Below are 24245 nucleotides of genomic sequence, written 5' to 3' on the forward strand. Positions count from 1 at the left end.
GCAACACGTACAAGTGCAGATTTAGCAACACCACCTCGCAAAGCCCATTTGAATTCGCCCGCGAAGCGATCTGATTGGCTAACTTCAGCAACTGATAAAATGACAACAGTGTGAGATATCGAATTATTCTTTTTCAAATTATTTATCAGTATGACCAACCCTCTAACGCTCACATCCCGGTTCACGTTGTTTCCGACCACCCTGTGTATTGATATTCCCACTATACCTCCTCAAGCTCCAAAATTAAAATACCAGTTTCCAATATACTTCCGATTATTTGAAAAAATAAGTTCTTGTTGCTGTAGAATGGCTGATGTTATAAACAATTGTGGTTACTCATTAATTTAAAAATGTGAAACTCAGTTAAAATATTCATGAAATAAAATACTCAATCGTCGGATTATGTACTCACTCTTAGTACTTACCTAATTGCTTACACATACAATTGTTGATGAGCGCCAGCTACAAATAAACGTAACGATAATATCTCTAGGGTGTGAAGTAATAAGCTTACTTTGACAGCATGACATATAGGTTCTGGGAAATGACATGCTCGTTTGGTTTCCCAATTAAAATTTAAGGTTATCTGATCTACCACTGAAATAAAACAATTATGTATTTGATGCTAAACAAAATATATTATTTAAATTGATAATTGAAATGGCAAGACTTGTTGCGATAATATAAATTATGACGTAAAATTCTGAAATTACAACTGAAAGAAACTCGAGGCATTAAATTTGAAATCCTCTTGACCGGACATTTAAAAGTTGTACAAGAAATTTATCCTTCACTGGTTCACTTAATTGTACCTTGAGCACTTTGAGTGTTATTACGACGTATTCCTTTGAATTGGTATCAGCTGTAGGTATCTTAAGTATGATTTGGTGATGTATCCTTTTAGTTTCACAAACGAGATATAGCATATCTTGAAATTATAATCGCACTTCACAATCAACTTTACCAGTAATTCACTGATAGCTGTTAGTCTGCATTACGACGACTCAGTATTCGGCTGTCACCGAACTGACACAAGAACTCGGCCGAATAGATACCCGGAACACACTCCGAACATTTAATCCATTTGGTCACTGACGATTACGTATATATATCACTGTTCTATCTTCAACTGACTGACTGACTGACTGACTGACCAACTGTGGCTTCACTCTCCAAATGACTATCCATCGACCAAGGCTCCATCCGACTACAACACTTTATGGCAAGCCTCTCCATTGAACTCACTCCCTGACCAACTGTGGCCTCACTCTCCTTCCATCCAACTAACTCCAATTGACTAGCTGCTATAAGATACAGCCCTTTATATAGACATTAGTTGTCACATGGTATAACACCCACGGCAGACATGATGTCACTCCCACCCAGTTAAAAATGTTGCATATTGTGTTGAAATAGCCTCAGGCAAATTAGAAACTCCCTAAATATTATCTCATCGCTAAATGCATACAGTAACAGAGCGATGACTCGACAGTTTCTGTAACAGTATTATACCATATGTTGCAATGTTTTAAAAGTAGTATCACAAATAAAATATCCATATCTGATATTAGGCAGTAAGTCTCACTCTACATTATTTTAATGCTAACACACACACAGACACACACACACATATATATATATATATATATATATATATATATATATATATATATATATATATATATATATACAATAAATTAAATACAATAAAGCAAGCGATAATTAATTAATACATAACGAAATCAGATTATAGAATTGGATCAAACAATAATAATAGTTACAATAATGGTAATAATACAAATGCAATAATAATAATAATAATAATAATAATAATAATAATAATAATAATAATAATGCAAATAAAATAATAATAATAATAATAATAATAATAATAATAATAATACAGAAAAATGCTTGTAATGGGATTTGAACCGTTACGCAATAAACCGTAAGCCTTAAACATAATCATGTTTTAATGTAGACCTTGGCCGTGACCGTAAATTAATTCATTATGAAATAATTAATACTGTTACCACTCACACTGTTTTATTAATTAACAATAATTAATACCATTTAATAAACAATTGTGACTGGTAACAGTATTCAGTATTTCATAACTGTAAATTTATTTAGAAAATATTTCTTCTTCAGTATTGAGAACACTAGGCATCAAACATGATACGATAGACTCAAAATTCATGACGCCTCGTATTTCTTGGAAAGAATTGGATGACCCAAGGTATCCTATATGGTACCTTAAATCTGAAAAGGTTAGGGGCATAATTGGAAGCATATTTTGGGATTATTAAGGCCGGCCGTTAATAACGAAAGCCGTATTGTGACCGCGGTTCTAACCTCGTGTTCTGTCGTCAATCCCTGCTGAGGAAATATTACAGGATCCTTTGGTTCAACACAACTTTGTTAGTTAATTCGAAGTTTCCTTTCATCCTCAATTCGGTTTGCCAAAGCATGGACTTGTGAGATGGAAGAAAATGTGCGAGTTTTAGGTCACGTTTCTACCAGTGTGTGAGAACGTGAACAAGTCGATGTTACGCTCCATGTTTAATAGATGAGGCTGCGTGTGTAACATGAGACTGGAGAACAAACAGGATGTCGTTGGGAAATGAATTTTATCAGGACTCGATGGACGTCATGTCAGTGCAAATTGTTTAGCAAACTTGGTGTGGGTTATGTGGGTCTCTCGTCACTACCTTCCTCCTCACTCTTAGCATTTTTACGTTCAGGTCGAGCGATTATTATAAATGTTTACTGAAGACCGAATAGCAGGCGTTTGATAGCTAAAGATCTCGGGATATTTCCAATAGGAGTTCTTTTTACATGCCAACCTCAAAGGCAGTCGCTTAGTCATTGTCCTTCACTGCCCAGGATTAATTGATGTTGATGGCATGTAAATGTAACAGCTCCGCGTCGTTGGCTTCCTGAACGTTAAGAACTCCTATACAACGAGATTCTGACACTCTAGTATCTTTAAGAGGTATAGCAATTGAAGGGATTTTTTTTTGGCGCTGGGCTGAGTGACTCAGACGTTTGAGACGCTGGCCTTCTGACTCCAACTTGGCAGGTACGATCCTGGCTCAGTCTGGTGGTATTTGAAGGTGCTCAAATACGTCAGCCTCGTGTCGGTAGATTTACTGGCACGTAAAAGAATTCCGGCATCTCGGCACCCCCGAAAATGGAAAACGTAGTTAGTGGGACGTAAAGCCAATGACATATATTATTAATTTTTATGGCTATTTGTTTTACGTCGGACCGACAAAGATGGGTTTACTGTGGCATTATGGCAAATGTTTCCTTCCTTTCTTATTATTCTTCTGGAGTTAAATATAAATCCTTAAATTTATAAGTAATTATCTATCTTGAAAAATAATGAAACTGCCAAAATATAACAACTTCGCAACTCCTGGCAAAAGAAAACAAGTTACAAGAATAGCACAGATGAGGATCCGCTGCTTCAGGACTGCACTTGCTTTCTCCTACATAAAATATAAGAATGCACAAAAGAACAATATTCCTACCAAGTTGACAAAACAAGAATAGATCTACAAATGAATCGTTTGTTGCAGAAACAGCACTTCTTCACTTTTTGACACTATATGAGTTATTATTACTGCCATGATTAGTGCACGAAGGGCTACCATTTTGTGCAGAAAGAACACTTATCCTGGAGAGGTGTTGTTTTTACTTCAAACCAGCCCGCTTCACAAAGCAGTTGTGTCAGTTCTTTCAGCTTGAGTCGCTAGGAAGAGGTGTGAAAAGAGATGCAAAATTCGCGTTTCATATAAATTTATGGAGTTTCAGTATGAGGCAAATCATGTCTTAGGAAAATACTGTATTGATGGAATGTGTGTTCATACTTTCAAGTTGCTTATTTCTGCAACCCGTCTCCCTGTGTTACCAACTAGACTTGCTTATCCACAAGGCTGTGTTCCATTAAATGAAAAGAAATTAGCTGACGTAAAGAAGTTGGAATCTTACAAGAAGAACACCATGAGTTTTATAATGAACTATTTGCATGGACAACATCAGCGCAATAGAAGTGAGAAGCATTGTTCAAAGATAAGAGACTTACATTAAATGACTATGACAGATAGGTTGTTTGTATGATTTAGTCCAATATGTTCCTTTACAGACTTTCTTGAAAATGGTGGAGATGTGCTGCTTCTGCAACAAACACCATTAATGAGAATATAAGGAAGTGTAACATTGATTTTAACGTCATTTCAATTTCAAAAGGAACTTTATTTGTACTGAGGAAATACAGTGTTTAAACCCATTATTTAATAGTTTTCCTCTTCTTGCTGCATAGTTTTACTGAAACTTGTACTCCGTCCACGTCTCTCTCCGAAGTTCTTTCCCACACGGATACCCTTTTTTCAATCCATCTAAGATATTTAAATCTAGGATCGAGAGCTGTAGCTTCCTGGTATGTCTTCATATTACACCAGTCATTTATCCTATTCATTACATTTTCTGTAAGTCCTTTTAAATCTCGCTATGCACCTAGAATCGACATGGGAGCAACGTAAAGATAATTTCAGGTGTGTTACTGCAGACAGTACAATACTACCTGTCACATATTAGCTACAACCAAGGAGGTCTGATATTTGTAAACATGGTTTATGACACACAATCATTTTTCTGTCGTCCCCCATTCAGTTGTTGTTGGAGTTCATATGAGAAGAGTGGGTCGATAGAACGTCTATAATACCCTTGTTAGCTTTCATAAGGCTTTAGAACATGAAATATGTGCTATTCCATCGAGTAACGTCCTGTTTTAATTGACATGCATCAAGGTCTTGTTCTTTAAGTTTTTTATCAAGTTGACTTTCTGGATAAGGGCTGTGTTTGAAATGTCCCACTATTTTCTTGCACGCTGAAAGTAATGTTTCAATAGCAGCGTCCTTGATAACTTTATTTAAACTTAATTGTTGAGTGTGGGCTGCATATCGATTTTTTTTTGCTTTACGTCGCACCGACACAGATAGGTATTATGGCGACAATGGGACAGTAAAGGCCTAGGCGTGGGAAGGAAGCGGCCGTGGTCTTAATTAAGGTACAGCCCCAGCATTTGCCTGGTGTGAAAATGGGAAACCACGGAAAAGCATCTTCAGGGCTGCCGACAGTGGGGTTCGAACCTACTATCTCCCGGATGCAAGCTCACAGCTGCGAGACCCTAACTGCATGGCCAACTCGCCCGGTTTTCAATTCCTAGAACAATATTTCCTGCATTGACAGTGAAAATGGCGGCAACTTTATCCTCCAACCCTCATTCACGAACTACATCATCTCTTCTGTGCAGTTAGCGGCATTGCGGCTTTATTTAAGATGTTTCACTTGTAATGTTGAATTACGATATTCCCAGTTTTAATCTATCCAGTGAAGTGTAACCACAAGTAGCTACGGTTAGATATAAAAGACCAAAAATCCCCCGTGAGACTAACAAATTCGGCTTGTTTCAGTTCATCTAATAATTTTGACCTTTCGGCGTCATACAACTTGTTAGATTTTTGTTACCGTGGCTCTATAGGAAAGATGGTAAGTGTAAGAATTGAGTTTCGCGTGAAACCTCTTTAAGACCACCATCAGAGACAGTGTTGACCGGCCTACTATCCTGCACATTCCACTTTACTAGTTTATTCGTAAATTTATTTTCCTTATTAGAGGACACACGCTTCACTATTAGGTGCTCCAATGTTGACTGAGAAGTTGAACTAGTAGTGACACTGGTAGACGCAGATACACTTTGGAAAGGATGAATATTTTTAAGATTAGCGTGTGAAGTTTGGTACACAGTGTAAGATTTTTATTAAATTGCGTAGCTATTAGCGTAACGCCAGAAACACGACAGGGAGGTCGCCATACGTTGTTCCTCATGTGAAGACCGGGCTAGGGAATTCTCATTGTAATGGTAGGTCCCCTTGCCTTCTGCCAGTCACAATCTAGTTGAGGAGTTTTCATTATCATGGCAGACACTCACTCTCCACATGCATTTTTACATCCTCAGAAATACTGTCTCTGTGGATTTCCGCAAGTACTAAAGGATCTGCCAATAGACAGAAAACCAACATGGAAGTAATATTAACGCAAAAGGCTGTTTTAATATGTATCTTTGTAAGTACAAATTCAAAGGAAAAATTATTAATGTTTTATTATTCGAATGTATATGGGATAATTGGCCTGCGTATTGGTATCGTGCAAAACGGTTTCATAAAGAACAGCATGTGTCCAAGACATATCGTTAAAATTTTTCATAACAACTTCGAAGGCTGTGACTGAGCGAGAAAGAACTATTTCTATCAAAAAATGAGTTTCCAGAAGGAAACCATAATTTAATTTCATTGATTGCAAATGTTAAAATCATTCAAGCTCTTTAGGCCTTTTCAATCGTGAAATTACCAGCGTTCCGCCCCAGTGTGTCAGTGGGCTCATCAGTTGACTTGCCACATCTTTCCAAGACGACTGCAAGCCTCCTTCGCAGGGCAGTGAAATATAAACGCCAAAGGCAGGCATTTAGTCTGTACAAGTTGAGGTTCATACCTTCCCTAGTGCTCAGTCACTGCAGCATCTTGCAGTAATGAAATCAAGGCTTTTAGTGCCTGGAGTGTTCGACGACATGTTCGGCTCGCCAGGTGCAGGTCTTTCGATTGGACTCCCGCAGGCGACCTGCGCGTCATGATGAGGATGAAATGATGGTGAAGACGACATATACACCCAGCCCCCGTGCCAGCAAAATTAACCCATGATGGTTAAAATTCCCGACACTACCGAGAAACGAACCCGGGACCCCTGTGGTCAAAGGCCAGCACGCTAACCACTTAGCCATGGAGCATCTTGCAATGAACCTCCATGGCGTGATAGCTGACCGAGTGAGTTTCTAGTTTTGGTTAGTCATTTGTTTAATGTATTCTTGGTTACTGCGAAAAGTAAATAAAATGCGAGAGGGTGAGTGGGCTCAGTGAATCACACACGAATGTGTGCTAACAGTTCTCGAATTAAATGGTACAGCATCCGCCATTGTGTGGCTACTTTTATTCGTTCAAAGTAAGGACATCACACTCCAACCGTCAAAAGTATGCACCAAAACTACTATTTTCTCGGAAATGTTTAGAGTTACGAAGAACATTTCTGAAACTTTTTCTGGCAAACCGAATTATAGGTTCACCTGCTCTACTCCATGTTTAATAAGACTAACCGTTCAGGGAGCTTATTCACTTTTAAGGGTCCCAGACATAAGTTTCCTCTGCTTTGCTTCACTTTTTTTGCGCTACATGGCCCGCTTAAGATTATGAGATAGTTTGATAGTAAAATATAGGAAAATATATTTTTCCTGGAATACTTTTAGAATTACGAAGGGAATCCTTAGACTCTTTTTCTAGGAAATTGAATTATAAGTAAACTCCCTGACTCAATTATGTAATATGACTAACCGTTAGGCAGTGTATTCACTTTTAAGGCCCCCAGGCGTACATTTTCCTATGACTTGCTTCACATTTTATTTCCAAAACAGAGGAAAAACAATTTTTCCTGAAAACTATTAGAGATACGAAGAAAACATATTACTTTTTTTTCTGGGAAATCGATTTTTGAGGTACACTTGGTGCACATCATCGTTCAAGGACTAACCGTTTAGCCAGCGTATTCAATTTTAAGAACCCAAGCATACGTTTCCCTCTGACTTACTTCACATTTTCTTTTGCTGCATAGCCCCTTTAAAAGATAGCGCGATAAGAAGTAGCCTGTGTGTTAACCATAGGTATCAGCTATGAGCTTGCCAAATTTGAGGTCCTCCAGTCAAGTCGTTTTTACGTGAAAGAACACGAGACTGGCAAATATACAAACATTGAGATGCGGACATTTCCCCCCTTAAATCACTGTTCTCGCGGGAACCCTTTGGTATTCCAGAATGGTACTGTAACAGGAAATGCCCGCCTAATTTATGAACTTTCAGTCACTGAATTTATTGCGGTAGAGCGAATTATTGTCTTTATAGGGCATGATCAGTAACAGGCTGGAGCACTGTACAGAGTGAGAGGTTCTAACTAAATTATTTCTCGGGAACTGTATTTATTCAGTAATAGTTTAAAGCATATCACCTTACAAATGCATATATATCTGGACGTCGTCTTCCTAGGCGTTCTTCTGGGCAGCGTCCTGTCCATGGCACCACGTTTCCTGGTCGGCAGCCATTACCAAGTACCATACTCCCAGGTTGGCCGTTCTAGGTCTCGCAGCGGGGTTACTTTGTGCGAGTGTCCAGTATTAACAGTCCCCCGAACACCAGAATGAGTTTGTGTATGATTATAGTAGCACGGTTTGCACTTGTGTAGTATATCGCGATTTATGATCACTGGGTAGGTTTTGTGGTCACTAGAACCTGCACAATTGTTGTACGTGAAAAGTAAATGTTTAAATTTGCACATACAATAAACTAGTGGTGACCTTCCACTTGAAACCTCAACTGTACTAAGTTCGAAGCTTCTCGAATCTATGGTGGCTTTCCACAATAATTAGAGAAAAACTACTGAAAAATGAATGAGATTCATACAATGTACTTGCACTGAAATAATGAATGTTCTAATGCACACGTCGGCATTGGTTTTTGAGTGTCCGATGAAATGATTAACACTAACATTCCTTACAAAAATACTCTACAACTTTACGTCGGCATTAGGTTGAATGTATGAAGCAATTATACTATAATATTGCACTCATTGATAGCTAGTATCTATGAGAAAAGTTTGATTCATAAATACTATTCACTTCACGAGAGAATGTAAAGTCACTGCATTCGAAATGTTCAATTTTATTTCTAAAGGTTATTCATCTTTACTAAAGAATTCAAAACAACTCCGTTTGGAATGCGATGAAGAAGGCACTGTTGTGGCGGATTGACTACTTGCTCCTGCGAAATGTTTATTATTATTATTATTATTATTATTATTATTATTATTATTATTATTATTATTATTATTATTAGCGCTGAAGGTACACTCGCTAATACCTTAGAAATTATTTATGAAGTAGGCCTAATTTATTTAAGAAATACTTAATGTACGGTCAATTCCGGTACAGTACATAGCAGTATCGGTCGATGGTTATGGTGGTGGTGGTGGTGGTGGTGGTGGTGGGGGTTACAGTTACAAAATGCTGATAGAACATAATTGAAGGTGCGTGTGTGATGCGCGCATGTATGAATTGTCTATATAAGGACAATGATACTAGTGAATTGTGTTGATATCCAGATTGCAGTACACTACAAAATTTTCCATTAAAATACAGATGAAGAACAATACGATCAAGGTCAACAGTTTTACAGCGAATGGTATGTTCAGTTAAAAATCTAAAATCCAAATTTCGAGGCTTCTTAGAAAATAGATTCAACAGATCTGTTGGTTCTACCATTATGTCTCTGAATGTAGGTTTAGTTTATAGTTTATTATCAGTTTCTGTTTATTTTCATTTTGTTAAAATTGCATGGGGAGGGACTTCTAACCCCCTAGTAACCCCTCTCCTGGCTGCGTCCCTGATACATAGCCTGTGTTACGCGGAATGATATTATCTTTCAAATGGTAAAAGAAACGTCAAAATCAGTTCAGTAATTTCTGAGATTACCCGTTGCATATAAACAAAAACTCACAGTCTCTCTTTATATAAACTATTAGTAATGATCTAGCATCTTTTAACTTAAATAGTTAAATATAAATTTACACAGTCCGACGATTCATGTCTTCAGCTTATAACCTATTTATAGACTGATTTATTTATCTTAGAATGTTGCGAAAACTTCACAGATTTAAACTGGTTATCAGATTAGTGACGTCGGAGGAAGTGCACGATGGTACTCAATAATTATTCTTCTTAACTTGATCCTACTTTTAACTGATTCAATTATATCACATAATCTCCACGTGATTCAATTATATCACAGAATTTTCACGTCAACAATCTTTGATCCCTAGCAATGAAAAGTCACAGTCGCTGCGTGTCACTGTGGGGACTGATAGTATACTATATTGTGTATATGAAGAGGTCTGTATTAAGACGGCTACAAACGCCCAGTCCCCGGGCCAGAAGAATTAACCAGACGTGGCAAAAATCGCTGACCCGACGGGGACTTGAACCAAGGATCCTCTATCTGAAGGCCGCTGCGCTGACCGATTAGTCAGGAAGCCGTACAGACGACATTACTCGTGTCCGTAAATATAAGGACTCGTGGTTATCGTATTCAAGCATTTAAAAGTACTTTTGGTAACCCTAATCACGAGAGAGGTAACTTAAGTCAAATCGCGTGGGCTGATTTTATTTCTGAATATATTCTTCGAAAAATCTAGCGATATATGATTTTTTCTTAATTTAATCTTATAGTGAGAAATCTTTGGCTCCCACAGCTGAAAGTTAATTTGCGATTTTGACCTTACTTTTGCTTGCCATTACATGACAACGCGTTTGTAGTTATGAATAAAACTCGTCTGTATGTGCAGTTCGACTTATTAACTTATTTCCTTTGGGAGTTATAATGCGTGGCTTGCAAATGAAGTTCAACTTACTTGTGCTAGATGTATGTCTTCCATCTTTCCTGACCGGCTTTCCTTGGTCAGCTGCCTTTGATCTCCCGACTCTGATCGTAGTCTCGTTTCTGGCCTCAGCGCCTCCATTTTCAAGGGGGTAGTCTCTTTCTTCCCTCTGACGCACCCGCGGTATAACCCATCTGTCGTTAATGCAAGCACCCACATAAAGCCTTCGTCTTAACCAATGCTAAGTGCATCTCTTCCGAGTTCAGGTATCGATGTCCACGTAGTTGGATCCTTTTTGTCTTTATCCTGTGACTTTGGTTAAGTCGTGCATTGATGTCTCCTTGTGTCTGTTCTTGTGACCCTACCGAAGTCCTGACAAACTGGTTTCTTACGGTAGTCTCTTCCTGTTATGTTAAGACCGGTAATAACAGACTGGAGTGATATGAGAATGAGTGAATGGCTGCGCGGTTTGGGTCACGCAGCTGTCAGCTTGCATTCGGGAGACAGTGGGTTCGAACCACACTGTCGGCAGCCGTATAGGTGGTTTTCCGTGGTTTCCCATTTTCACACCAGACAAATACTGGGGCTGTACCTTAATTAAGGCCTCGGTCGCTTCTTTCCCATTCTTAACACTTTCCTATCCCATCCTCGCCATGAGGTCTATCTGCATCGGTGCGATGTAAAGCAAATTGTAAAAGAATATATATGTTATGCTTATGATGTGACATGATGATATGACATGATACGATATGATATTGCAGGTAAGATGTACGCCGTACTAGGACGTCGGCATGGTCGAGTACTTCACGGGGACATGCAGGAGGGCTCAGCCACGTTCACCGTCACCGCCGTGCTGCCAGTTGTGGAGAGCTTCTCGTTCGCTCCCGAGATCCGCAAGCAAACTTCGGGAATGGCGAGCCCGCAACTCGTGTTTAGTCATTGGGAGGTAAGTTTGTGTAACCAGTCTTGTAGCTGATAAAAGAGAAGCTAACTGAACTTAATAATAATAATACTTTTATGATTTTTCAAACAACACGAATTTAGTAGTTTCGGGAGCTCATCAGAGTCCTATACAGACCTATATAATTGATTATGATCTCATTTCTTTACTGCCATATTTGCTACACCTTTCCTCAACAGAGTTACTTCCCATTATAGTAAATAGCATACAGTAAAATTTTATTGGCCTAATTATATACAGTTGCAGTCGCTTAAGTGCGGCCAGTGTCCAGTATTCGGGAGATAGTAGGTTCGAACCCCACTGTCGGCAGCCCTGAAAATGGTTTTCCGTGGTTTCCCATTTTCACACCAGGCAAATGCTGGGGCTGTACCTTAATTAAGGCCACGGCCGCTTCCTTCCCACTCCTAGCCCTTCCCTGTCCCATCGTCGCCATAAGACCTATCTGTGTCGGTGCGACGTAAAACAACTAGCAAAAAAAAAAAATATTATATACAGTATGCCAAAATAATGTACAATCACTTAGAAGGACTGTAAACAAATCATTTGTGGACATGGAGACAAGTTTGAGGGCTTGAATTATAGAAGTAACATGTCATTACAGAATCATGTTCGCAAATGTTCAAATTGATGACCTTTATTGTCCAGACAACTTTGATAACGCGAACCAAACAGTACATTTAGAATTTCGCGACATTGTCTTTCAATTTCCAATTTCAATGCATCAGTTGTTCTTGGTTTTGTGCGATAAACCCTGTCCTTGAGGTATCCCCATAAAAAGAAGTCCATAGGCGTTAGGTCTTCGTCCAATCCATGTGTTTGGATAAGCTGCATCGAAGTGAGCTCTTACATGGCGATGGTAGTTCGGAGGTGCTCCATCTTGCTGAAAGTAAATCGGAGTGTTAATAAAAAAGAAAAAAAAGTCAGCATGACTTTGTGGTCATTCGGAGTGTTAGTACATTATTTTGAGACACACATAATATACTGTTCCAGTCCATTGCAGCTGACGTCATTATTTGCGATGATTTAAAGATTATAAGTTGCTGGCTTGTTGCGCCTTTAACATTAGTTTTAAAATTATGAATCTCAACTCGTAGAGTGAGAGATGTTTTGAAGGTAAAATGTACGTCAACTGAAGTAAATACTTAGATATACTCCACCTTCAAAGTAAAATAATGTGAGAATAAGCGTTAAACTTTGTATGCTTCGCCCATGTTATGTTCTTTCGTAATAACATATTTTTGTCTTTGTTAAATATATTTATCCAATACATATGCTGCCTATAAAGTTGCATAGCTATATTATTATTAACAAACCCATCGTAATTGGGAAATATCCGGGTGGCAATGATCACTTACAGCAGTGTGATAATGAAGTGAAGTTAAAACATAATTACCCAACAACAACTTTAGTATGTCAAAATTTTACACTGCGACTTACAAGAAGAAGAAGAAGTTCCCTGGAAAGAAAATATTACAAGGAATACTACCATACTAGTTTAATATTGTAAATCCAGCATCACCATGTACAAATTTACCTACAACTTAAGTATTTCCAGTGGTTAACACTACGACTTACAATACTATAGGTTGAGCTTCCTACTAGCGTAACATTACAACACCGTCATGTACAACTTCACACCTACCTTAAGTATTTCAAAATTTTGCACTATGACTTACAATAGATTGAGCGGTCCAATTACTATTATCTTATATACAGCACGTTCCTATACAAATTCACACATACCTTAAATAATTCACATGCCTTAATACTAAAATTTACAGTGCATTATACACCATCACATACAAATTTACACACAATTTAGAGAATGCTGGAGTCTATTCTTGAAGCATCTTACATTTTTGTGAAAGGGCTCTAAGACAGCTGCAGTTAATGCATTCCACTCATCAATTCCCCGATTTACGAACGCATATTTACCATTGTTAGTTTTCTGCGATCAACCTTTTACTTTACGCTGGTGATATGTCCTACTTATGTAACAAGGCTTTTCTAGTCGACTGTTCAACTCTCCCCAATGTGGCTTATTCGTGTAAGTATTATACACGGCACATAACCGTGCCCGTTTCCTTCTAGTCCCCAGTGTCTCCCACCCCAGTTTTTCTATCATACTAGACACACTACTTCGAGGATTGAAATCATTAAGCACGAATCTTGCAGCCTTTCGCTGTACCATCTCAAGTTCCTTAATGAGTCCTGTTTGGCATGGATCCCATACGGCTGCTTCATATTCCAGGACTGGCCTAATGTATGATAGCTTGCCCTGCGCCTTCGCCTGGGAACTGCTGCCCTTAAGCATCCTCATCACGAAGTGTAAGGACTTGTATGCTTAGCTAATTAAACTTCCACTGTTGGCAGCGCGGGTATGGGCGTGCAGCTGTGAGCTTGCACCCAGGAGGTTGTGGGTTCGAAACCCACTTTCGGCAGCCCTGAAGATGGTTTTCCGTGGTTTCCGATTTTCACACCAGGCAGATGCTGGAGCAATACCTTAATTAAGGCCACGTCCGCCTCCTTCTCACTCCTAGGCCTTTCCTCTCCATCGTCGCTATAACACCTATCTGTGTCTGTGCTTCGTTAAGCCAATTGTAAAAAAAATGAACTTTCTGCGTGCGTGTCCCATTTTAGGTCTCTCTCTGCGTGGATACCTAGGTACTTTCATGAATAAAGTAGATACCGAGCTCGATAGCTGCAATCGCTTAAGTGCGGGCAGTATCCAGTATTCGGGAGATAGTAGGTTCGAACCCCACTGTCGGCAGCCCTGGAAATGGTTTTCCGTGGTTTCCCATTTTCACACCAGGAAAATGCTGGGGCTGTACCTTAATTAAGGCCACGGCCGCTTCTTTCCCAGTCCTAGCCATTTCCTGTCCCATCGTCGCCGTAAGACTTATCTGTGTCGGTGCGACGTAAAAACAACTAGCAAAAAAAAAAAAAAAGTAGAAAATATCGTTAGGAACTTTTGTTGTGAATGTTATCGTTTAAACTAAAGTAGGGCTATCCGTTTTTATTGGCAAACCCTTCATAAATCTCCATGTATTAACTAGCGAACAAAAGTATGATAGTGTGTTTCTTCCTTTCGGTCGTACTAAGAAGCCGGTAATATTTTTGATCGAGGACCGGGAGGTGGTCCTCTGGGAGAGAGAGGGACAGGAGGTGACTACGGAAGGACGGATAGGGTATCAACAACGACGATGCCACCCCAATCCGGTAACCACACCGCAGTGTATCCTTGGCGAAGAAGGCGCATATCGACCGAATGCTGGATGACATGAATGAGTGAAGAGTCGTCGAGGAATCGAACAGCCCGTGGTCCATGTGAAGAAATAATAATAATAATAATAATAATAATAATAATAATAATAATAATAATAATAATAATAATAATAATAATAATAGCAACAACGGTGAACTCCGTTTCTGCGTCGATTACCGCAAGTTAAATGACGTCACGAAGGACTGCTTCCTTTTACACCGCATAGACACCATGAACACGTTGTCTGGTGTCCAAATGGTTTTCGACTTTAGACCTCAAGCCTGGGCACTGGCAAATGGCGCTCCATCCGGAAGACATGGAGAAGGTGGCGGTCTCTACCGGCAAAGGACTGTACTAGTTCACCGTGATGCCCTTCGGCCTCTGCAATGCGCCGGCGACCTTCGAGTGACTGATGGAATCTATAGCTACTGAGAGCGCCAATTCACGCCCCTGCCTCATGTATATGGAGGACATCACCGTGGAGTACACATTGAGGAACACATCGAAATCCTCCGCAGGGTATTTCAAAGATTTAGAGGAGTGCATCTGAAACTGAATCCTGGAAAATGCCAACTATTCCCGAATGATGTGTGCTGTATTGGCCGCATCGTGTCATTGGAAGTTGTCAGGGACCGGATGGTGCCGAAGGACGAACAGGAACTCGGAAGCTTCTCCATCCTCTGGAACTATTATTGCATGTTTATAGCCATATATGCTCACCGAGGAGAGGAGGCCGATCCAAAGATCGCCTGAGGCAGGGGCTGCCTTTCGTTCTCTGGAGTCCCTGTGTATGAAAACCGTCCATGGGTGCCGGGAGGCTGGGGAGAAGTTCATCGTGGACACTAAAGCGAACGACGAAGACTTTGTTGGGTGCTGTTCCAGGTGCAAGACCGCCAGGAAGATGTGATCGTCTCCTACAGTGAAACTCTGTTACTTGCCGAGCGAAATTACTGCGTGACATGTCGGGAACTTCTGGCTGTCGTAAAGATCCTGGAACATTTCCACAAATATCTCTATGTGCAGCCATTTCATCTGCACACCGAACACAGTGCCCTGACCTGGCTTCTGAGTTTTCACAACCTGATTAGGCAGACAGCTCGTTGGGTACAACGCCCCAAGAGTAGACTTCACCGCCGAACGCCGGAAGGAGATACTGCAACGCCGATTATCTGTCCAGAAGGCCGTACCCAGAGATCTGTGCACAGTACCAGAAAGTGGAGAGGCAGGCGGTCGCCGTGGACGTCGGAATCGAGCCGCTCTGAGGAGGGAGCAGCCGATGGACGACACGGACAGATTCTGCGGGACGTCGAGTTGGGACAGTGACCGGTATGGAAGGACATCGCCGAACATAGTCCAACTTACCAGACGTGCTGGTCCCAATGGACATATTTGAAGGTCAACGATGGGGTGCTTTTCCACGTGTAAGAGTCTAGCGACGGCAAAAAAGAAATTGCCCAGTTGGTAATCCCCAGAAGAGTGAGGAAGACGGTGGTGATCCAGTTCAATGTGCGGACCACTTCCAGCCACCTGGGAGTGAACAGGATGTTAGACCGTGTCCGCCAGTGATATTACGGGTTGAACCTGTGGTGATGGTGATTATTGTTTTAAGAGGAAATACAACTGGGCAACCACCCTCTATTAACACTAATCTGAGAGAAAAACGGAAGGGATCTGATGTTTCGAAAAATGAAGATATCGGCTAAAGGAAGCCAAGGGTCACGAAGGGCGTGAAAATGAAATACTCCCTAGGATTCGCAAACCTAATACCTTCCGGGTCGAAAAGAACAAGAGGTGACCTAGTGAGGTGGAATAGCATAGATGAAAGTGAGTAACCTGGCACAAGTAAGTGGAAGCAATTCCAGGTCTCAGCTAAGGGACACGTGGTCGCCAACCCACACTCCCAAGTTCAGATCACCTGGGGCCCCTTTTAGTCGCCTCCTACGACAGGCAGGGGATACCGTGTTTGTTATTCTACCGGTCCAACCCACAGTGGGTTTGAACCTGAGGAATGATGTCGAGAGGACGTGCAAGATGTGTGACAGCAGCGCTGCGAGCCAAGGCCCATCTGTCAGGAGAAGAGACCAGATGGTGCAGTACTACGTCGGAGCACCTTTCAAAATGATTGCCTTTGATGTCCCTGGGCTATTCCCCGAATACGATGCCGGGAACAATTACCTACTCCTAGTCGTAGATTACTTCACCAAGTGGCCAGAGGTCTACGCTATCCCAAAGCAAGAGGCATCGACAGTAGCCGACGTCTTGGTGAGGAACTTCTGCCGTTTCGGTGTACCGAGGGAACTGCGCAGCGACCAGGGCAGGAACTTCGAGTCGAGACTGATGCAGGAGGTTCTACAACGTCTGGGAATGCGGAAGATTCGGAGGACGCCTCTCAACTCTCAGTTGGACGGCATGTTGTAGCGCTTCATGAAGACCGTCTAGGAGCACCTGAGGTAGGTGGTTTAGGTGCACCGGAGGGACTGGGATGATAGCGTCCGATTCTTCCTGGTAACTTAACGTGCGCCCACTCATGAGACGCCTGCCATGCGACCTGATGTTTGGATCAGCACCGGATCAGGAGCAGCCAGCGATGGACTACGTATGGGAGTTGGTGAACCGGATGAACGACATCCACGACTATGCCCGACAGCATTTGAGGGTGCCAGCGACAGGATGAAAGCCCGATATGACATGTTGGCGTGTTTCTAAGAAGGCGACCGGGTTCGACTGTACCGTCCTATGTGGGCCAAAGGAAAGTCACCGAAGTTTCATTCATCATGTGAGAGCCCTTCTACTGTCGTCACCGAGCTCGATGGCTGCAGTCGCTTAAGTGCGGCCAGTATCCAGTAATCGGGAGATAGTGGGTTCGAGCCCCACTGCCGGCAGCCCTGAAGATGGTTTTCCGTGGTTTCCCATTTTCACACCAGGCAAATGCCGGGGCTGTACCTTAATTAAGGCCACGGCCGCTTCCTTCCACTTCCTAGGCCTTTCCTATCCCATCGTCGCCAAAAGACCTATCTGCGTCGGTGCGACGTAAAACAAATAGCAAAAAAAAATTACTGTCGTCGCTAGGGTCACCGACGTCGTCTACAGGATTCGGCGGTCACCTTGAGGAAAAATTGTTGATTGTCCATCTGGACCGCTTGGCGTCATACCGTGGAGCAGCTCAGGTCGAGTAGGCTAGGTTGGGGCAGAGAGAGAGGGGGGGGGGGGAGAGAGAGAGAGTGGCATTTTGTATGGAAGGCCATGGGAGGGGCGATCGCTACTGCCATAGACCGTTACTTCATGAGGGCCTTTGGGCGTGAAATTTGTACCAGAGGATTCGAATTCCAGTGGCTCCCAGGGGCCTTGACTCTCGCGAAGCATCAGGAAGGCCGGCTTCCCTATAAAAGACAGGCCAAATGAGATTGAGACGGTTCATTGTAAGAGCTCAGTCAGTGAGCGGTTGCTACCTAGGTGATTTCCGCCAACAAGTGAGGCGATTTAGTTCTATGACAGCGCTTTGTAATGAGTGATTCAAAACACCGGAATGTAATTGTGATTGAACTGACTGCGAATACGAATAGTGCAACTAAGCGGGCGTGGGACCTAATGTAGAAGACTGCTGTGTGAGTGTGAACCTGTTACAGCGTGCAGACTTGTGTGACTGTTTTGCGCGTGCATAAACGTAGACTGTGCAATCGCGAATATTGTACTGTGAGTACCGCCCTAGGGTACAATTAGCTCGTAAGTGCTAGACCGAATAGCTATTATGACTGAACTGCGGACACACACACACACACACACAGAGAGAGAGAGAGAGAGAGAGAGAGAGAGAGAGAGAGAGAGAAGTGTGTAATTGTATAGCAATTGGTGATGATGATTATGATTAATACATCTTAGAGTAAACACTACCAGTCGTGTATTTACATTTACCTGCTACCTGTGTACACGTTACAATGTTGTGGAACTACAGTAATACCTGATGATATCAGTCATGTTTTAGTATTCATTAATAAATGCGTTTTCTTTTTTCTGCTGGGCTGAGTGGCTCAGATGGTTAAAGAGCTGGCTTTCTGAGCCCAAGTTGGCAGGTTCGATCCTGGGTCAGTTCGGTGGTATTTGAAGATGCTCAAATACGTCAGCCCGATCAACCGGCATATAAAGGAACTCCTATGGGACCAAATTCCGGCACCTCGGCGTCTCGGAAACCGTAAGAGTTGGTAGTGGGACGTAAAGTCAATAACATAGTATTTTTCTTTCTTTTTGAACTTTGCAAGACTCGAAGTTGTATTTGCTTTGTATGTATGTATGTATGTATGTATGTATGTATGTATGTATGTATGTATGTATGTATGTATGTATGCATGTATGTACCGGAAACACCGCTACGAGAAAGCAAGTTCGAAGTATGAAAGTTAAACTTCGCGCGAGGTGAAGGATAGGCAAGCCCTCCGAACTCCGCTGACGTATACAGCAGTGACGTGGCCGCCTCGGGCCGGCTTCGCGCAGCAATCATCACCATATATGATAATGTTCCGATCCATCTGTAAAAAGTCTAGAGTTAAGATACAATTATTTTTGCACCGCCAACGTTGAGGCTATCATAACAGCTGCAAACTGTCAAATTCTTGAGCAAATCTACCAAGTACTTTAAGAGTTATAGAGGTGGATAATATCCACGTTTTGAGATGCTTCATCGGCTCCAAGTATAAAAGCAAGGCGATCTAGACGACAGACAGACAGACAGACAGACAGACAGTAATACTCCACCGTCTCTACGATACGGGTGACGGGTGGAGCTCTACAAGTGCGGCACACCGAAGCTATGTCCAGCCGGGACTCGGTATTTCGGTGAGCCGACACACTGGCTATCTAGTGCTCGGTTCCAGTGGAACATAGTATTTTTCTTCAAGTGCCATATTAGGACTTGTGTTTTCCTTGCTAACAGTGGCGTTCCAAAGGAACACAGTATTTTTTCAAGTATTACAACTTCTTCAAGTGTTGTAATTTTTCCAAGTGTCGTACTGAACTTGTGTTGTCATAACAGAGTGTGGGAACATAGAATATTTATGAATGCCACATTTGAACTTGTGTTTTCATAACAAACTGTGGGAACATATATTAATGTCATATTTAAACTTGTGTTTTTTTCTCGTGAAGTTCCGAGAAAACATAGCAATTTTCAGTGCCGCATTTAAGCTTATAGTTCCTCTTTCGCAATAATTATTCACAGACAGTGTTAAACATTCTTCAAGTGCAGTTAAACTTTAATAATTATTTATAGACAGTGTTGAACAGTATTTGAGTATAGGTAATTTCAACAATAGGGAACATGCATGATCCGGGGTTTTAATTAAAAATATGCTAATCTGATTCAAAATTTCATGCAGAATTCAAAAATGTGATCAGAATGTACAAATAATAACTCCAAACATGATAAAAATCTACGAAAATGTCACGTCACGCAAGTACGCGATCTCATTGGTCTGACGTCATCGTACAGGTTGACTGAATTGGCAGACGAAATAACACATAGTGTGCTGTGAGAAGCAGGATACACTTCGCATATTTCTACTTTATGTTAGTGTCTGGTATGGTTAAATTCGAGGTCTATACATTGGATAATAATCTGAGTGGTATATTTTAGACTTAAAATGAATCCTGCACAGACAGTGAGGCTGAAAACTTTTAAATGGTGTATAGTTCCGATGTGCAATAGCACATCGCATACCATCCCAAACAGATTGTTTATAAATGTTCCAAAGACGCTAAAACTAGGGAGAAATGGATTTTGGGGAGCCGGAGAAATGCTGGTGATATATCGGAAAGGTCTACAGTTTTTTTTTTTTGAAGATTTTAACGTAAGATGAATTTGTTTGAATTTTCAAATCACTTTTCCATGTTAGCTGTTCTAGTGGTAAAACTTTAAATTTTAATGTATGATGCTTTATTTAAATGCTTCAATTACATCTTGGAATATGAAAGTAATAAACAGTGCATTAAATAATGCTGATTATTAAAGTATTCTCCAAACCTAACCTATGTTTTGGGTGATCCATGTCAAGGTAATAAATCAAAGGGGTTATGAACCATTTTGACAGCTCTAATTTTACCAATATATCTTGGCATGGGACAGTTATGTATGTCTTTATTGAAGAGCTTAATTGGTAAAGGAATTTAGGCTATATCTAAATACTCTATAATGTAACAAAGAATAGGCGTGTACATCATGAAAGGAAACAACGTGAATTTAACAAATGTATAACTCTACACAAAACCAATGCTTGTCTGTTGGGGTCTTATAAGTTAACAATGCTCATTTATAATAATTATCATAATATTAATGAAATAAATAACATAATTGCACACAGGTGAAAATAGTGATGTAGGTGTTTAAAATATTATCCAACTTAGCCTAAGTTTTAGGTTATACAAGCCAAGCCAATAAACCGAAGGGTAAAAATACCGCGCGAGTTGGCCGTGCGGTTAGAAGCGCGCAGCTGTGAGCTCGCATCCGGGAGATAGTGGGTTTCGAACCCCACTGCCGGCAGCCCTGAAGATGGTTTTCCGTGGTTTCCCATTTTCACACCAGGCAAATGCTGAGGCTGTACCTAAGGCCACGGCCGCTTTGTTCCCATTCCTAAGCCTTTCCTGTCCCATCGTCGCCATAGGTCTTATGTGACGGTGTGACGTAAAGCAAACAGCAAAAAAAAAAAAAGTAAAAGTCACAGCACCTAAAGACATTCCTGTATTGAGCGACTAAAATGTCCCCAGGACACTTTTCTTTCCTGATATGCTCAGCTTGTTAAAAGCCAAATGTAATTAATGTTATTGGCTTCACGCCCCGCTAACTACTTCTACGATTTTTGGGAGACGCCGATGTGCAGGAATTTAGTCCTGCAGGAGTTCTTTTACGTGTCAGTAAATCTACCGACACGAGGCTGACGTATTTGAGCACCTTCAACTACCACCGGACTGAACCAGGATCGAACCAGCCAAGTTGGAGTCAGAAGGCCAGCACCTCAACCGTCTGAACCACTCAGCCCGACTTGTGAAAACTAGATGAAGTCATATTTATCCATGGGCGCCCCCAAGGGGAGGCAAGGGGGGAAAGGGGGGGCACTTGCCCCCCCCCGTGGAATTCTAAAGATGTTGATGTTCAATTGTTTAATATCATACCAGATTATTTCATAAACTGAAATTACTGACAGTCATCTAGCATATGTTATAACTGGAAGTTTCTGTAAACAATTTAATGTTGCTGACGTTATATTGGTTTTTATATTCAAGAAAATTGTTAATGTGCCCCCCCCCCCCCCTGGAAAAGATCCTGCGGGCGCCCATGTATTTATCTTTATCATGTTTAATTTTTTCCCTCCACAAAGATATTTAATTCTCTTTCATGGGCCCCGGAAGTGGGTAGGCCAGTTGTCCCAACCATATATATATATATATATATATATATATATATATATATATATATTTTTAGGAATGATAGATTATAGCCCTATAGTACTATGATCTTTCTTTCTTTCCTTCTTTCTTTCTTAATCAGTTTATCCTTCGGGGTTGGTTTTCTCTCGGACTCAGCGAGGGATTTCACCTCTACCACTTCAAGGGCAGTGTCCTGGAACGTGAGACTTTGAGTATGGTGATGAAACTGATGAGGAGGGCCATTACCTCGCCCAGGAGGCCTCACCTGTTATGCTCAACAGGGGCCTTGTTGGAGGATGGGAGGATCGGAAGGGATAGACAAGGAAGAGGGAAGGAAACGGCCGTGGCCTTAGGTGCCTGGAGGAGAAGTAGGAAAATACGAAAAACCACTTCGAGGATGGCTGAGGTGGGATTCGAAACCGTTCTACTCAGTTGACCTCCCGAGGCTGAGTAGAGCCCGTTCCAGCCCTCGTACTATTTGTTTTCAACTTTCATGGCAGAGCCTGGAATCGAAACCGGGCCTCCGGGAGTGGCACACATTAACCACTACACCACAGAAGCGGACTAGTACTATAATGCTACCTATATGTTTATGTTAGTGCTGAAATCCGATTTCTTACTTTACTAATGCTGAAAGCCCGAAAATGTAATGTTATTCTTTAATAGGGGAATCTGTCTAGAAGGAAATGTTGAAAGTGGTGTGATATCTATCCAGGTTCGTTGTTATCCTAATACTATGGGTTACAGTACATTGCACGTATATAAAAGACGCCACTTACAAACTTGCTTGTTATCCGCGAATTTCTGCGGCCACAAAAGTCACATTTTTCAAGAATGATGACATCTACACATGGTAGATTGTCTGACTGTGCTGTTTTGAACGTTTCTTCTGTCATTTCGAAGTTATTCGCGATCATGAATAATAAACAATCGGCTTTTAGCAACGGCTGATGCACAACGGCTGGTAGAGCTCCATGCGGTACTGGATCGTGACGTCACAGCACGCCGCTTACGTCAGAGGCCGTTTCACTCGCCTTGCGGAAAGGCACTATTAAATATTTTTTTAATGGTAGAAAACAAGGCAACATACCACAATGTAATACGTTTACGTACTATTTCATTGGTGTACTTTTCAAAAAAAATATTTTTGAAAATGATGCATGTTCCCAATTGTTTACAGAGAGTGCTGAACATTCTCCGAGTGCCATTAAACTTGCTTAATTTATAACTAATGTGCTAATATGTCCTGAACTTGCACGAACAGTAAATATTACATTCAAAGTTGTGTTCCAATCATAAAAATGACGAAGCCAGTCAGTTAGAAACAGTCATAATACAAGTTACTGATCTAATATAATATTTCAGACTGTCCTGCCAATATGAGTGGACTTACGTCGCGAACTTGACATTGTACATTTGTACATCATTTTCCCAAGTATCAGTTCGGCTGACATGCAACGTGTGATCAGTTACTCAGTTCAATTGTTTCCTTTTCGAGTGTCATTTTCATGAACCTTTGACATGTGTGATTCAACGAGGTATTTGAGTCAAAGATTCAAGTGTAAATTTCATTAACATTTGACGTATCCCACTTGTAATAAATCAATAAAGTATTTAAAGCAAAAAATTAATTTATTCGACAGTGATACAAGTTAGTTGAATACCATGTGGGGGACTTGTCTGCTCGTCACACCTCACCTCTCAGTATTCTCGTGCAATATCGAACCCCGCAACGTGTGCTCCTGGAAATTCGAGAACTTCCAGATCCTGCCGAAATTCTAGAACGTCGAGAACTTAGCATCAAGGATGGTCGTGGTCCCTGTCCAGACCGAGTCCAGTAATCGTCCCGGAGTCCGGAGGTTCCAGCCTGCTACAACGCATCAACTCAACTTGTGTACAAGGTGATACGAATTTGTTTTAAATGAACAATAAAACCAGATTTTGAAAATAATTTAAATTCAGTGAACTAATACCCCTCCCTGTACCCATTCCAATGCTTACGTAACACTCCTTAGAAACATTCCATGCTCTTCAAGCTAGCATCTGCGGCTAAAGACATTTTTCTCGTACA

General features: G+C 41.1%; 1 protein-coding gene across 4 annotated transcripts in view; it reads left to right on the plus strand.

Annotated features, from left to right (window-relative positions):
* Positions 1-24245, plus strand: part of LOC136858458 (elongation factor-like GTPase 1) — a 400027-nt gene that overhangs the window by 250268 nt on the left and 125514 nt on the right. For all 4 annotated transcript variants that reach the window (XM_068225562.1, XM_067138012.2, XM_068225563.1 and 1 more), the window contains exon 2: positions 11297-11481. In XM_068225562.1, the coding sequence (XP_068081663.1) occupies positions 11302-11481 (180 nt within the window). In that variant the 5' untranslated portion in view covers positions 11297-11301. The remainder of the gene's footprint in view (positions 1-11296; positions 11482-24245) is intronic.

Source organism: Anabrus simplex, chromosome 1 (genome assembly GCF_040414725.1).
Source record: "Anabrus simplex isolate iqAnaSimp1 chromosome 1, ASM4041472v1, whole genome shotgun sequence".
Classification (NCBI taxonomy): domain Eukaryota; kingdom Metazoa; phylum Arthropoda; class Insecta; order Orthoptera; family Tettigoniidae; genus Anabrus; species Anabrus simplex.